Raw genomic sequence first — 17,452 nt, forward strand, 5'->3', positions numbered from 1 at the left:
CTGGATTTTATTTGAAGGTATCAGAGGAAAGGGGGCAAAATACATATGCAAGCAACATTTTTCAAATTTGTATTCATAAAAACATTTTGGTAATCCACATATTTTCCTTTTAACAATTATGCACTACTTTATGATAGCCAGTAACATCAAATACTTTACACTGTAAACTCTGGTGAAAAAAAATATCCTCAACTTTTCTGAGATTTATGTGAACCTTAGGGTAGAATTTCTGGGTAAACCTAACAAGGTTGAAAGGTAACAGTTAAGATGTAGATGGCCAAATGGATACATAAAGCCAGTTTTGATGTGAAAGAAAGTCATATAGACTGTGAGAAATAAATAGTTGGGGGGTTCCCACTTTTGGTAGAGTAAGTGCACTTGGTTGGCATTTTTTTCACAAAGAAGAAGTAATTTTCACCTGCTGAGACACACCATCCTTCCGGCCTACACCCTATGGCCATGAGTGTACGTCTCAGGAGTCGAGAATTGAAACTAGCAGCATCAGAAGATGAAAAACATATTCCCCTACTCTGTCTCATTCTGTACCTTTCTAAGCACCAAAACAGCCAAAAATCCAATTTGGATGAGTTGTCAACTGAATGTGAAGGAAATAAAATAAATCACTGCAATTCCTAATAAGAAGAAGACAGAATAAATATTAGGATGTATAACATAGCTGCGATAACTTAAAGAATTTATTTCAAAGTGAACTATACTGCAGCCAAATATAATATACATGATACAATAAATTTGGTGATTAACCCTTTCATGGATAGAGGTCACTACAGTGTACAACTGATTAAAAGTGTTTTTTTCTATTTATATGCCTGCAATTTTGGGCACTGCTGCATATAGTCCACTCTAGTGGAAGATATTGCATCATCCCATACAAAAAAATCCCATTGGCTGGTCATTACGATGGGAAAAAGTAGTCAGTGAAACCAAGATGGCTGACAGACAGGGAGAAAGACCAAACACCTCGGCTATTTCAGTTTCTACCTTCTATAAAAACATACCATTGCAGGTAAAAAAATATATAATTACATCAAGTAACATCTAAGGTGACATATTATGGAAAGATTTTCCAAGTTTTGATTTTATATTCGGAGGAAATACAGATTAATCATCTGTCCACTCAATTGTACATCATGCATCACAAGCTATGTTTCAACTTCAATGCAATGTCAATTACTACCAACTTTGTTCTTGAAATCAATTCATACCCTATAATGTTTTGACTGTAAATCAACTTCTTTATGTTTTTATAATGTAATTTGAGTTTTTTCTATATATCCTTTTATTTTGTAGAGCTCAAAAAGGCATACAGGGTAATAGAGCAGTTTCCAGACTCAAGTGAGGAAGACTGTGCTTCTGGTAGCAGTGATGAGGAATGGCTGCCAGTATATACAGGCGCAAGCAGAGAAGTATGATCAAGCAGTGATAGTGAAGGTGAAGAATCTGGAAATGTTGCTGAGGGAGTTGAGGCTGAGGAAGGAGTTGAGGCTGAGGAAGGAGATGAAGCTGATGAAGGAGATGAGGCTGTTGAACCTGAGGGACCACCACCTCCCAGAGCTCAGGGGAAAAAAGCAAAAGAAAAGAGTGTCAGAAATGTCTGGAAAGCTAAGGATAAACGGTTTGAGGGAGACCTGCCTCCTTTCTTAGGAAAGAGCAAGATGAATGTTGAGGGAGCAAATCCAATAGATTTCTTCATGCATCTTTTCACCCAGGATATGATCGATGACATTGAATACAATGCAAACCTGTATGCTGTCCAGAAAGGAAAACACAAGCTGACATTGACCTCAGAGGAGTTCAAAACATTTCTTGGAATTAATATGGTAATGTCATATGTCAGATATCCAAGATCCAGAATGTACTGGTCATCAGACACAGGAATTCGTCTTGAACTGATAGCCGATGCAATGCCAGTGAACAGATTCAAACAAATTCTTAGTTACATGCACTTTGTTGATAACTACTCACTGGATCTCGAAAATGTTGACAGGTTTGTCAAAATCAGACCAGTCTTGGATGCACTCAAGGAAACCTTCCACTCAGCACTTGATCCAGAAGAATTTCAGTCAGTATGTCAATGTGATACATGCTATAAGATACTATGAGAGAATATGCACAGTTCAGAGACTTGACAAGAACACAGTATAATAAACACCAGTTACAGTGAAGATTCTGAGGATCTACAGTTCAGAGACTGTTGCTTGTGCCACACTATCCTCCTCAGTTCAAAGACACTCTATATTTATTTTGTAACCTTGTTTTACATCCCTTAAGATAAATAAAAACGACTAGTGAAAAAAAAAGTTTTATGTTCATGTTAACTTTTAAGTTTATCAATAGAGCTCAAATAGAGAGGCCTACATAGTAGTGGAGGAACCACCATTCCAACAGACTACCATATTACAGCTGTATAACTAAATTATAACTATACCTATGTAAGTACCATGTTGTTATATTGATGTTTTTTTGCAGAACAAATGCATGAAGTACACCTGAGTGGACAGAAAAATATTTCTTTATAGAATAAAGATAGAATTGTTTTTTTCAAACCTTGTTTTACATCCCTGAGGATGTATAAAAACACTTTATAAAAAAAAAAATCTTGACCGAGTTTATCATAATTCATGCATGAAAGGATTAATATGGCAGCAGGTTAAATTCTTTTTTTTGAGTTATTTTAAAGTTTTTAGCATGTTAAACACAGACAAGAAGAGGTATAAATATTATTTTCCAAGCTACTCATAAAACAGAATGCAGTTTAAGAGCAAAGATTCAAAAGCTCCACCGTCAAAGTTATACAGGTTCATCGCAACGTTACATCAGTGACAAAGTTCATTTATTCTAATAGTTCAATTCAAAAACTAATTAGTTATATCGATTTATTACACACAGATTTGGCTTACAGCTAAAATTGTGAATATTACACAAGAATTCACTTTTTGAATAAACTTACTGAAGCAAATTAGCTTTAAGTTGATATTTTAATTATTAGAGAAGCACATGCAAGTTAACTATCTTCTCCTTGAAATGTCCAAGTTTTCGGTACATATTTTGTTAAATAGGTAAGAAGAATGTATTCTATAAAAATAAATGTCCATGTAGCCTGTCCCATTGTTACTCAACACAGGGGCATGAGTCCATGAGGACCGTTTGAGCTTTATGGTTAAAAAAGATCTCCAGAATATAATGGCCAATCCTGAGTTAATGGTAAGGGATCGACTGCAACGTGTGATTCAGTAACTGGAATATGCAGAAAAGGCTTGATTTGTACTGACCATCAACAAAAAAAACTATTTCCAGTAGGTGTTGGACTCAACCTGGGTTGACTTCTGTCAAAGGTCATAGTTATGGACCAAAATTAGGGGCATTTCTACAACATGTAAGACATATTTGTTTCCTATGCTGCAGAGGGCTTAACTATATTCACCATAAATTACCAACTAGTGAATATAAGGAGTCTGTTCTGCCTTGATAGTGTGAGAATATTTTGGAAGCTATAGAGTGAGGTAATTTCATGCTGCTTCTTCCCCATACAGACTATAATTGACTTGCAGAATATTTTTTTTTGATTGCTATGAAAACAACTTTAAATTTAAAATGTGGAAGTGAGACCTTAAACCTATTTGAAAAAATTCACGTCTGACTTTCTCAATGTAGGAAGGCCACAGAGCCCCGGTTCTGGAGACCTGCGCCAATATGCTGCTGAAATTAACTTAAATGTTACTTATTCTCAGCGGGATGAAACTACTCACACTAAGGAAAGCTGAGCCATAACCTTAGGAAAATTAAAGAGCAAATATATTTAAACATTCATGGGACTTCAAATGTTCACGGGTTGAGCATTAGTCATCTGATCCCAGTCCAAAGGGCGTGTGAAATATTCCTGCCGCATGTGGAGATGGGAATCAGTTTAACACCCATGACAACATTTTCCCACAAGTATGGCTTAATGCTCTTTAGTGGTGTAATGCCATAAGATGTTCTTTAAGAGAAATCCCTAAGCTTGCAGTTCATAATATATGACTAGTTTTTAGGTCTGAATCACCAAATACATTATTTACTGCTTGGTGATTACCTCAGAGGGAAGGACAAGAAATGCAGAGACTTCATGGGCCACTTTTATAGAAAACAATGCTAAGGTAAATCTACACTGCTCAAAAAATAAAGGGAACACTCAAATAACACATCCTAGATCTGAATGAATGAAATATTCTCCATCATGTCTGTCAGATGTGCTCAGTGTGAACCTGCTTTCATCTGTGAAGAGCACAGGGCACCAGTGGTGAATTTGCCAATCCTGGTGTTCTCTGGCAAATGCCAAGTGTCCTGCATGGTGTTGGGCTGTGAGCACAACCCCCATTTGTGGACGTCGGGCCCTCATACCATCCTCATGGAGTCGGTTTCTAACCGTTTGTGCAGACACATGCACATTTGTGGCCTGCTGGAGGTCATTTTGCAGGGCTCTGGCAGTGCTCCTCCTGTTCCTCCTTGCACAAAGGCGAAGGTAGCGGTCCTGCTGCTGGGTTGCTGCCCCCTACGGCCTCCTCCATGTCTCCTGTTGTACTGGCCTGTCTCCTGGTAGCGCCTCCAGGCTCTGGACACTACGCTGACAGACACAGCAAACCTTCTTGCCACAGCTCACATTGATGTGCCATCCTGGATGAGCTGCACTACCTGAGCCACTTGTGTGGGTTGTAGAGTCCGTCTCATGCTACCACGAGTGTGAAAACACCACCAACATTCAAAAGTGACCAAAACATCAGCCAGAAAGCATAGGTACTGAGAAGTAGTCTGTGGTCCCCACCTGCAGAACCCCTCCTTTATTGAGTGTGTTTTGCTAATCGCCAAAGATTTCCCCCGGTTGTCTATTCCATTTGCACAACAACATGTGAAATTGATTGTCAATCAGTGTTGCTTCCTAAGAGGACAGTTTGATTTCACAGAAGTTTGATTTACTTGGAGTTATATTGTGTAGTTTAAGTGTTCCCTTTATTTCTTTGAGCAGTGTATATCTGAATAATTAAAATTAATTAATTAACAGAACTTACAGGAAAACGTGAGTATAACTGGATTCTTATTCAAACCTTTTCAATTCATCATTTGATTATCAGATTGGAGAATTGGTCAACATGAAAACTGTTAGCTGAGCACTCCATAAACTACTGAACAGCTACCAGAAGTGCTTTTTAAGTTAGTTAGAGGACAGGGCAAACAAGTGGAAGAAAATGCTTTGGTCAGAGAAGACCAAAACGTAACTTTCTGGCCTACACAAGGGATGCTATGAGTGTTGAAAACCAACAACCTGAACCCACTACCCCCACAGTAACACATGGTGCTGGTAGCATCATGCTATGGGGACGTTTTTCTTCAGCAACTTCAGCAACAGGGAAGCTGGGCAGGGTTGAAATGGAATGCTTTAGATCAAAGCCGGTTCACGTGTTAGAATGGTCTAGTCAAAGTCAAGACCTAACTTAAATTGGGAATCTGACGCACGACACCACCAGTGTCTGTAAAATCACAGTTTACATACAGTGGGTACAAACGCATGCCACAACTTTCAAATGTATTTTTGTACGACAAATTTCAAACCATGGATCATTTTCTTTCCATTTTTACATCATAAACAGCTTTGTGTACTTTAAGGAAAAGTTAAAAAGGTAAGACAAATATTTTAAGGCACTCTATCAAATAATAACCTTCTAAACTAAGAGTTGAGTACCCTACTAACTGCGCAACCCCAGGGGCAGGTTATGCCCCACTCTTATGCGTCCAGGACAAAGATTGTAAAACAGACCCCCTGTATCCCATCTTCGCTCTACTGACCTGCTGGTAGTTCTCGTCTTCCGGCTGGAAGCTCTTGTCAGTGGGCTGAAACCTAAGGTTGATGTGGGGAAAAGTGTGAAGCCAGTAAGTCCACCAGGGCGCAATGTAATCCACGCGAGTCAAAGACATCCCTGCCCGGACTGAGGATAAAAAAAAAGTTGGGCTGCAGTTTGAATGATTAGCCTCTCTCTCTCAATCCCTGATGTTGGCGGTCTGGTCCGCAGCCCCGAGATCTTAATCAAGTCTCACATGAAACAAAGACAACGATAAAAGCATGCTCAGTTTAACCAGCAACTCCAGATCACAGAGAGGGGAATAAAGAAAACATGGGTTGAAAACAAATCCAGCTCACATGGCAGAGGTGACGCAAACTGAAATCCGGAGAGGAATTATGGTTTTCCTTTGCAAAGAATCTAGTTACTCTGCGCTCATGTCTCCGTGTCCGTGGACCTTCACACACTATCCGACTGACAGCTGCTCTAGACAGCACTGTCAGCAACGGGAGCGCGCACGGATAGCGAGGGACAAGAGGCGACGCGGGAGCGCGCACACATCGGTCTCCTCAAGAGAAACTGAAGAGATCCCTGCAAAATAAATCTGTAATTTAAACCCACGGGTTAGCTGTTACAAAATAACAGCACAAATTTTGTTTGTTATATTTTATGGGCGCTTTATTGTCCGTGGATTCAACATCTGCACTGCCATCTGGCGGTCAAGTAAAATATTTACAAACAGGCGCCTCCAGAAAGTTATGGAAAGGTTGGACAGATGGGATCCTGATGGTTTCGGCGCGGTACACCAAAACCAGTAACATGTAACATAATTTTGAGTTTTATTATGTTGCTGTGTTATAGAAGGGGTGAGTGATGGATTTAAAAGTGGTATGGTATAAAGGTAGATCAATGAAAAGAGAAACGTGCAGATAAGTTGGTCACAGGAAGCTGAAGAAGCTCTGCAAGGTTGCTTTGAGGCTACAGACTGGGACGCACTGTGCCAGCCACATGGAGAGGACATCAATGCCATGACTGAGTGTGTAACCGACTATATAAACTTCTGTGTGGATAACATCTTCCCCACCAGAACCATGAGATGCTTCCCCAATAACAAACCTTGGATCACCAGTGACCTGAAGGACCTGCTTAACAAGAAAAAAAGAGCCTTCAGAGAGGGAGACAGAGAATTATTGAGGAGTTTACAGAAGCAACTTAAAGTCAAAATAAGAGACAGCAAGGAGGTGTACAAGAAGAAGCTGGAGAGCAAGCTCCAGCAAAACAATATCAGAGATGTGTGGACAGGGATGAAGATCACCGGCTTCAAGCAGCAAGAAGATCAGACCAATGGAGGTCTGGACAGAGCCAATGAACTGAACACATTCTTCAATAGGTTCAGTTCAGAAACAAGCTCAGCATCCTCCTCTCCTGCTCACAGCCAAACACATCCCACCCTCCTTTGACCCACAGTTGTCCAGTAACACCTCAAATATTTTATCTTCCACCTCAGCCATGGATCCTTCTGCTTCTACATGTTTGCCTTCAACCAGAAGATGCTGATGCTTCCTTTGCTTCCCCCTTCCACCGGTGTGTCTCAAGAAGTCAAGTGAAGATGCAACTGGAGAGACTGAATCGGAATAAGGTTGTAGGTCCAGATCATGTCAGCCCTAGAGTCCTGAAGGGCTGTGCAGAGCAGCTCTGTGGGATTCTGCAGCACCAGCATCTTTTAAGTCTGTTGTGGAGAGTGTGATCACTTCGGTCATCATCTGTTGGGGAAGCAGCATCAGAACCAGGGACTTAAAAAAGCTCAAAAAGCTGATAAAGGCTGGCTCTGTTCTGGGGACTCCTGTGGAACCTCTGGAGATCATTGTGCAAAGGATTCTTTATAAAATTTAGAAAATTATGGAGAACTCTGACCATCGTCTGAAAATTATGGAGAACCCTGAGCATCCTCTTCATGAGACTGTCCTACAAGAACAGTGTCTTCAGTGGCTTCTTCAGATGTGCTGTAAGATGGAGCGCTACAGGAGATCCTTCCTCCCCACAGCCATCAGCATCTACAACGGCTCTTTGAAGAAACCTTCATAATGAGCTACATTTAATTTCCCTTTGGGATTAATAAAGTATTTTTGAATTGAAGACAGCCTGGCCAGTGAAGGCTTAACTAATTTAGGAGTGGTCATTGCTCAGCCACCGCCTTGTTAGTCGCACAGAAAACTAAATTTGTGAATTTCCAAATCTTTATCGTTAAGATACAAAAAAAATATTTAAGCATAAATTAAAACTAATTAACATTTTCCCTAGTTGAATCTCATTCTCATTTTGAATTCAAACAAAACTCTTAAGACACCACTGATAAAACGACACAATGTAGGCATTTTACTGTCCAACTAACTTCTGCACAAAGCAAAAAGGTTAATACATTTAAGCCTAGTTTATTAAACACGAGGAAAGATATCAAGACAAAAGTTAAATAAATTAGCTTAATTCTAGTCATCCAACGTTAATACAAGAAAACGTAACAAAGCTCCTTATATAACCTCAAAATCCAGATGAAGTTATACAGGAAGATGTTAACTTTTATGCAGCACAACCAAGTTCACCTGTGTTTCATAGATCTGAGTTCATGAATCATATCTACAGTTTCTTAAGGCAATAAGTTGTACACACAAAAGTTAGGAAGTTTTGATAGTTATTTCTCAGTAAACCTGTGCAAAGTTCTGTCTGGATTTTTATCTCGAAGCACCCGTATAATCCATCCACAACTGGGATAGGACATTTACCTAGTCATTAATACTTGAGCATGTACTTAACTAAATACTCCATAATGGCTTCACTAACGTATAAACATCTTACCAGGATCAGGGTATACCAAGCTTGAAAAACGTTTAAATCTTAATATCCCCACAAGTTAAACTTCTTCTAAAAAAGGTGAAGGGTCATAGAGAAAGTGTTTCCCCTCCTGAAGCTGTTACTGCACACCATCTGCCTGTTGGCTGCTTGGAAATATGATGAGCTGCAAAAAGCAGAAATGGTGTGGAAACAAAAAGTGGCACCCATCACTTGGTAAACCGTTTCAGTGTACCACAACCATATGTTCAGTGTTGGACTGTAGGCGCTCCCTGAGCAGACAGCTCAACTAACGCATCAACTACTAGTTAGTCTCATGATGTTCTATCAAGAGAAGAATGGCAAACAAGTATATTGTGGAATTCAGCATTTACTTGAAAACAAAACATAGGTCTCTATTCCACTTTTCCCCATCAAGTCTATGTATCAAAATGTTGCTGGTAACTTTATAACTGCTTTTAGCAACAGGAATAATCAGTTTTCTCTTAATTCAAAGTAACTAGACCATGTTGTACCTTCTGGTAAAAACCTATAAATACCATATTATTCATTACGGTTATAAAACTGTACGAATGTCTACTTTCACACACCTTTTTCAAGGGATATCAATTTTAAAAGGTGAGGTAAGTATTTACTGGATAAGTCTGACAAAAAACTCCAATAGGAAGAAAATGGAAACGTTTCAACACTATCCTGCTCAACCTTACTTTCATGACACCAAATATTTTATGATCTAGATTTAACTTACAAGCAAGATAAAAAAGGAAGCATACAAAATGATACACTTTTTCCCAATTTTTATTACAATTATCTGTACATCTTGGATTTACTTCAGCTCCTTGACAGCCAGACCTGTAAAAGAAGGACAGCAGGTTAGAAAATATTCGACTTTAAATCATGCCAAGATGGTGGCTGATTTTCTGCAGTAGAAAGTGAGATTTTGTTTTCCAGCAGGTAAAATACAGAGCATGGTCAAGACTGCAGACAAATTCTCAACTGGCATTTCAGATAAGCATGAAAAAATAAAAAATATTAGTCTAGACACATGCAGAAACCTTTCATCCATTTTCTACCTTCAAGCAAGGCTTTGGGTTTACTATAATACTGTCAAAGGATATTATGGTATACATCAAATCACACCCAAAAGATGGTTGTAAAAAGTTTCCATTATAGAAAATATGCCAGCTGAATAGTTTTAATTCTACCTGTCATAAGAATGGTAAGAGAAACAGCAAGAAACCTGCATTTTCATTAATTTCTCTCATTTCTTTTGTCCCCTTAAGCTGCTGTAAACAGTAGTTCTTTAGTAACAGCAAAGGTACTCTAGCAGCTCTATGCCTCCAACCACAGAGCAAATCAGATGCAAATTCATCAGTGTATATTATTCTCATCTTCTCTGAGAAAATTGTTTTTATATAGTTTCACCCTCCCCCCACCAAAAAAAAAAGCATCTAGGCTTTCCCTTGTAACAGACACTGAATCCATTGTTATGGCAATAATGACTGATTCACTATGTGTAGTTCCATTTATACTTCAATTCTAAAATCCACTTCAGCCATGTTTATGCCAAAAGGACACCAACAAAGAGTTCAAAAATGTACCATTTAATTTTTACTACTCACTTTAAAAGAAATGCAATTACTTTAAACCATTAATGGTGTTAGTTCAGATTTGCATTTATTATATAAGCCAGCCATATCCTCTTCGACTCAGTGAGGAATCGTTTTATACGGCCTTGGTCTGTGGAACAGCCTGCCTAAAGACCCGAGGGCAGCAGAGAGAAGACTGAACAATTAATGTTTTGGTTTGGCTTTTAGCTGACTCCAATTGGACCGTTTTGGATTTTACCTCACCACATTACATTTAAACCCCTCAATTGCCCCTAAGATAATTAGTTTTTACTGATATTTACCCCAATTGGATTTTTGCAACCAGTTTTAAGACACCAAGCCACTAATACAATTTAAATCCTTTTTACTGGGAAAACTGGTGCAGAACACATTAACTTTATTTATTTTCCTGCCCAGTGAACATAATGAGTCTTCCCATAATGCCACCTGCTTTTAATTTTTGTTAATGTTCTGAACCACTCATTACTTTATATTCTGTAATAATCTGTAAAAATGCAGACTATCAGTATTTTTCTAGCATGTTTCTGAGGTCATGCTGATAGAACAAGCCTGTCAGGAAAAACTACATTTGATTCAACATGTTCTTAAAAAGAAAAAGCTGGTTTTCTAAAGCTCCTCCCTTTGATAAAACACATTCATTTCTTTACCTAACTGGGACTTCTTTGAACAAAGAAGGGCCTTTTGCAGCCTAATCATATTATTACTGACCTGGGGGCAGGGACTGTTTGAGCTTCTCTGCCTTCTCCTTGTCTGTGATGACAAGCGTGTACAGGTATCTGCTGCAGCGCACCTTGAACTTGACGTTGTCCTTGTTCTTCTTGATCTTTACAGCTGAAAAGGCACAGAATTTTTTTTAATCAATTTTACTGCTAAAGATGCAAAAAGGCTTTCTAACCATTAAACTCAAGGTTGAGTTTTCTTAATCCTTTACCAGTTTAACTACATATTACTGGCACTTAAAGGCAAAACACACACAAGATTTGTTTTAGAAATAGATACCTGGAGATCATTATTTATTTATTATAAAACAGAAAAACCACGCCATGTAATTAAAGTAATTATGGTCATCACTTTGATAGGGGGCCAAGACTCAGTTTTGGCCAAACCACATTCCCTTCAATTTTAGGCTCTCTCCCCATGTTTCTAAGGGAAGACGGCATCCAAAACATTTCTAAGGAGTAAAGGAAGGGACACATTTCTAACGGCACATTAACCACTCAGCCGTTTTATCTGAAGTGCTTATATATCGCTTTTGGCTGACTTAAATATTAAGGATTTTAAAAAAATTACAAAACATTTACAACAACAAATAGAATTAAGAAAAAGTGAAAAAGTCCTAACCCTAGAAAACAGAGTTCAGCCTTTATTTTCTTTTTAATAGGGTCCTACACATTTCCAGTTCAAAAGTTCATACGTATCTAGACTCAAACTTCTAATTAGGGCTGCATAATATTTGAAAACATGTGATATACTGTTGGTGAATGTCAGGACAACAGTATGACGTACAATAAACAAGAAAACAACATAATTAAAATGCCATGTTGTTGTGATATAAATGGTAAATTACGTTTTAAAAACTTTCTCAGAAACATTATGGAATTTATCTTGTACAATTCAACTGAAATGAGCTGCAGGAATTTTCAACAATCAATGGCTGTGTTATACATTAGATAAGCTCCTGTATTTTTAATATGCCTGGATTAAACAGTTATGTTGGATGTCAGAATTACATTATTTGAAAAAAATACAATAAAAAACATTTAGGCCCTCCTAAAGTCTACTTAAACCTTGTGGCAGAATGCTTTATTGATCTAATTAAAACAAAAGTAATATTTAGCCATTATTCCAAATAGTAGCTTTGACAAAAACAAAAAAAACAACACTTAACATCCCTGAAAGAACACCGTACCCCTTCGCAAAATGTTAGTGGCAGCATGACGCTATGGAGTTACTTTTTCCAGATGAAGCTTGGGTTTTTTGTTAATGTACATCCACATCGACAAGAAAATGTTATAATGACTGGAAAATTAAATTTTAGAATGGCCAATCACCTGAAGAGGTGGACAAGAGATGTCCTCGAGAACTGGCAGATTTGGAGATCTTTTGCAACGTAGAGTGGGTATATATGGACAACTCAAAACTTTACATGCTGACCGACACTTATGAAATAAGACTGAATGCTGAAATTGAATCAAAGTGTTTAAATAAATTAGCTAAAGGGTGTGCACACTTAAGAAGCTAAACGGTAAATAAATTAAATGTATATAGGGCTTTTCTAGTCATAATAATTGCTATTCTACATTAACTCAATCGCATTCACAAACGCACGTTATGCAGGTTAGTAGCCAACTTACGGTAAAGTGCCTTGTCCAGGGGCACATTGACATGTGGCAAGAGGAAGTTGGAACTGAACCAACAACTTTCGGACTTTTCACTGAACCACAGTCGCCCACACCTTCTTCCAAGCTTATTTTCCAGTTTAAATGTACAGTATGTGTCACAAAGGTTCCAAAATGATCCTTCCTGGGAGTTTTTTTACACATCAAAAATCCTGGCATTTCAACAGGGGGTGGAAACTTTTAAAGACCCACTGTGGGTCAAATAACTTAAGCGCATTCTAACCGTATGATTCGTAAGAGTTGACAGCAGATTTTAGAGAACTATTAAAACCCCTGGTTTCAAGTTCAAACCTCTTTAAATACACACCTACCAATGATGAACGAACTGGTAGTCAATTGCGTAGAATGCCTTTACTTTAATAATATTTAAACTAATACTCTATTAAACAGCAGCGTGGGACATTTTGCCTTGAAACAAAGAGACATTCGGACTGCAGTCTTGCAATCCTTCAATTAAGACGTGGGACTACTTCACATGTCTAACTGGCCACTGCGCTAATTAAGCATGTGCTGACAAATAAGCAGATTTGTGTTATATAAATGCTTGAAAACTTTAAATAAGGTAAATCAAGTAGTTTTGTCATGCCAAAGCTTTAACAAGCTTCACATATTGCATGTTGCTGACAATGATAAGAGGGTGCTACTCTGGCCGTGTTTATTTCAAGTCATCTCAACGGAAATTCTGAAAACAGCAACAGAAATCTTTAGGAATATACACAAAATAAACTCTTTGACCTAAAACTGTCCAAAATGTTTCAGCTATTGAACCTAAATACATAACACCTCACAATGCATCATTGCAAATTCGCACAGTGATTTAGAATCCCCTTTATTGGGAACGTTTGTGCACACAAACAAGGAATTTAACTTGGCTTATATATATATATATATATATATATATATATGTAGATTTGGTAGAAAGGATTTTTAAAGAGAGTTTTGTAAAATATATAATTGCAGTCTACAATCTGTGTTTAGATTTTGAAGTCTTAACATTAAGGAAAGCATGCGATATATTGAAATAACTTAAATTATCAACAGGGAAAACTAGCGAGAAATATTTTACTTACACTTGGCATCCTTCCTCCTGGCTGTCAGCAGGAAATCTTTGATTTCTTCTATCTTGCGAGGCTACAAACAAACGGAACAGGCAATTAGCAACGAGTCTGGAAGCATAAACTCGGACTGACTGAGTTGCTGATGTTAGTGGACCGGTGGAACTGAGGTTTCTGTAGAAAACCAAAACCCAGCACTTGGTCCATCCTTTATTCTTGCAAGTTTGTGAATGCATCACCGGCACATCAGCCTGCGATGTTTGGACTTCTTGCTGCGTATAAATAACACCTTAAACTGACGTTTTCGGCTATGGCCAAACTCGGTCCTCCTGGCTTGTACCAATCATAATATATGTTGTAATTAACATCAATACGAACCCTTAAAACTGCACTAAAACGTCGCTGAAGTGATGCATGGCCCATCAGCGACCCATGAGCTGCGTTTTGCTAATGCTAACATCCAATGCTAGCGCCATGTACGCTCAACTAATTTTAGCACCAAACCAACTTTTAAGCCTCCGATGCACCCACAGGTAACAAATACAAAAGCAAAGACTGTATAAGCACTGTGACTTTTGTTTTTAAATTGGATAAAAATCCTTACCATGTTGCCGTGTGAGCGGACTGAGGGCTGCGGAAGGAGAGATAAAGCCAAGAGTCAGTTTACAGAAACAAATAGATTTAAGAATAAAATGTGTACACTACGATGGGATTGAAAGATTATACAGTTAAACTTCGTAAATAAAATCTTTGCAGCTATGATTGAAAGAGAGGATGGATGAGGATTTATTCGATAATTTAATCCGTCTGTAAACGTGAAACTTACACAGTCAGCCAGTGAGGGGACGAAAAGGGGCGGGACTTCCGGTTCAACACACATTTATGTTTCCGTACGGCAAGCGCCGGAGACCATAAAAACACAAAAGCGAACAAACAATTACTGTAAACCTTTTATTTTATACAAATTCTCTTAAATAAAGGACATTTACTCTCAGACAGTTTTTTATTTTTACTCACAGTCACTTCCACATCATACTAAAACAGTGTGTTGAACACTTCAAAAGTGATCTGCCTGATCAACAGGAAAAATAGTTTCCTTAGCCAAGAAGAATATAACAGACAGACATAAAGCTGAAACAACTTTCCCATTGATAGGCTTATCAAGAAAATCAGAGATTAATTAGCATAAATTGTTCCCTTTTTTGACAGAAATTTACTATACAAGAGCAACTGAAACTAGTCTGGCTTTGACCTGTGAGCGGCAGCCTACAACAATGATTAGAATTGTAAATCAATGTAAAGAGCTGTTAAATTTAATAAATAACTTATGTATTCAGTTTGTGTGTTGCCCTGCGATGGACTGGCGACCTGTCCAGGGTGTACCCTGCCTCTCGCCCATAGACTGCTGGAGATAGGCATCAGCTTCCCCGCGACCCACTATGGAATAAGCGGTAGAAAATGACTGACTGACTGACTTATGTATTCAAGTATTACAGTGTAATTACAATTATCAATCATTTTCTTGAACAACACACTCCTCATGCAGACCAGAGTGTCTATAGGAACAAGGCACTCTGGTAAACAGAGTCCATCTATGTGTAATTTATTCTTAATACAAATGCAGCTTTAGAGGTTAATTATAGAACATTAGTGAACAAACAGCATCATGAAGACAAAGGAAAACACCAGGTAGGTCAGAGATAAAGCTGTGGAAAAAAATTACAGCAGAGTAGTTTAAATATAACACCAAGAAGAAAAACACAGAACACATCTCTCACATCAAATGTGAAAGAATTCTGGCCTACTCTTTCTTACCACTTTGCAGACATTTGTTGCCATTCTGTTATAGGTTTGCTCTGTTTTGAAATGTTCTTCTATTGATGATACAGTTTGGGTCAAGCTTTAACTGTCAAATATTTGGTCCCACATCTGGTCTCACATTTGACCCAAGATCTTTTTGGTATACAGAGGCATTTAATGGTTAACTCAATAACTACAAGCTGTGGCCTAAATCATCAAACCTCCACCACCGTGCTTAACAATTGATATGAGGTCTCTTGGCAGCCCTTCCGTTCAAGCCAGACTTGTTTATTCTTCTAATTGTCCTGTCATTACCAGTAATGTCTAACATCTTAGGCATGTAGAATTTAAGATAGAGTTTTTTGTGATTTCTCTGAGCATTACACCATCTGACTTTTAGGTTGTTTTGCTATGACCTAAAAGTCAACTTCTAGAAACACTGGAAGCCATCTTTAATGTTTTTCACTACTGAATATTCTTTGTTAAAGACTGATAATGCAATAATGAACTTCAACTTGTTTGCAAAAGGCTTCATAACCCTTCCCAGATTGGTGGGCTGCAACAATTGCTTCTCCAAAGTTATTGCTGATGTCTTTCCATCCTGGCATTGTTTTAATACTGCTGCTACACTAGCTTCTAATTGTCCTCCTATTTCCTATTATAGAAGTAGCAAGGTTGTACATAGATTTAGTCAGACACAGCTTTTCCTTTTTGGCTTCTTCTTTCTTTAATAAAAATCTGGATATCAGTTGTCGGTTGTATTTTTAACTGAAATAGTTTGGAACCTGATAAATATTAGATTGTTTTAATATGTTCTGATATGTAAAACCGAAAAAAAAAAAAAAAAACAACAACAACAGAGGGTTTACTTTCTTTTTACCATGAATGTAAGTTTTAAAATGGTCTTTCAAGATAAAGCTTGAAGCAGTAGGAGAACCACAAAAGCACTAGCGTTTGCAGTGAAGTCGTCAAGATTGATGTAGATTGAGGATAAAATGGCAGGTATGAAAGCTTATTTCCTGTGATTTATTATCAAAATTTTTTTTTAGATAAAGGTAAACAGCAAGTCAGGTTTGGAAAACGTAAACAAAAAATCCAACATATATCATTTTGTACTTAGCAAATGATCATTGTTTGGTTCACTCATGAGTTCAATTTCATTTTTCAGAGAAAATAGATAAATCTAAATGCTGCTGCATTAAAAAGTCTTTAGGTGTATGAATGTTCACAATGAGGGAATTTATTATATCCACAAACTAAAAAGAAAAAGTGTATTTCTCTAGCAGTATAGAATAGTTAATGAGCCACTTCTGCAATGTTGTGTGGTAAGCTCAATGGGGCTAAATTTATTTTATTGTCTTGTGTGTAGGGGGGTATTTGTCTCTGTTTTTATGCACATAGATTTTGTTTTAGAGGATGATTTTTGTGGCTCAGAAAATAGTGATATAATAAAGAGATCCATTGCTGTTAATTCTGTTCTATTTGTTAGTTGTTCTACATGATGTTCAACATTCAAATTACATGGATTTTGAAAGATATGTATATCTTGTTTCACTTAGACCCACTCAGCCCATGTGTCTTAAATACCCTATAAGTGCAACCTATCTGTCAGAGAGTTTGGTCCATATTGACATGATAGCATCACACAGATGCTCACAGGCCTAACCCCTCTGTACATGTCCTCCTGGAAATGTTTTGCTCAGGATTTAAATTTTTCTAAATGAGGTGAAATAATAGTATTAATAGTAAAAAAAAAAAAAAAGAGGTTGAAGATTTTTCCCTGAGTTTGGCAACTCCACATGTTTTTTTGACGAAAATTCATGATTGTGCTGGGTTTGAGGCCCATAGTGTGGGAAACTACGAATTCTGAAAGCGGTTTTAAATAGGGT

At 37.8% G+C, this 17,452-nt stretch overlaps 2 protein-coding genes across 4 annotated transcripts in view; both read right to left on the minus strand.

Annotated features, from left to right (window-relative positions):
- Positions 1-6,338, minus strand: part of ttyh2 (tweety family member 2) — a 105,954-nt gene extending 99,616 nt beyond the window's left edge. The window contains exon 1 of one of the 2 annotated variants that reach the window (XM_047377819.1): positions 5,839-6,338. In XM_047377819.1, coding sequence (XP_047233775.1) covers positions 5,839-5,967 — 129 coding nt within the window. In that variant the 5' untranslated portion in view covers positions 5,968-6,338. The remainder of the gene's footprint in view (positions 1-5,838) is intronic. The other variant, XM_047377820.1, reaches the window with a different exon arrangement.
- A 3,120-nt stretch (positions 6,339-9,458) lies between these two features.
- On the minus strand, positions 9,459-14,680 carry rpl38 (ribosomal protein L38). Of its 2 annotated transcripts, none has more exons than XM_047378117.1 (5): positions 14,590-14,680; positions 14,368-14,394; positions 13,779-13,839; positions 11,018-11,140; positions 9,459-9,530 (listed from the first exon to the last, which is right to left on the minus strand). In XM_047378117.1, exons 1-5 carry the CDS (start codon positions 14,641-14,643, stop codon positions 9,505-9,507), a joined length of 291 nt encoding a protein of 96 aa, XP_047234073.1. In that variant the 5' UTR covers positions 14,644-14,680; the 3' UTR covers positions 9,459-9,504. The 2 variants fall into 2 exon arrangements, with proteins under 2 accessions (XP_047234073.1, XP_047234074.1); XM_047378118.1 differs by having other exon boundaries at positions 14,368-14,387; positions 14,590-14,668.
- Positions 14,681-17,452: the final 2,772 nt, after the last annotated feature.

The sequence above is a fragment of the Girardinichthys multiradiatus genome, chromosome 10 (genome assembly GCF_021462225.1).
Source record: "Girardinichthys multiradiatus isolate DD_20200921_A chromosome 10, DD_fGirMul_XY1, whole genome shotgun sequence".
Lineage (NCBI taxonomy): Eukaryota > Metazoa > Chordata > Actinopteri > Cyprinodontiformes > Goodeidae > Girardinichthys > Girardinichthys multiradiatus.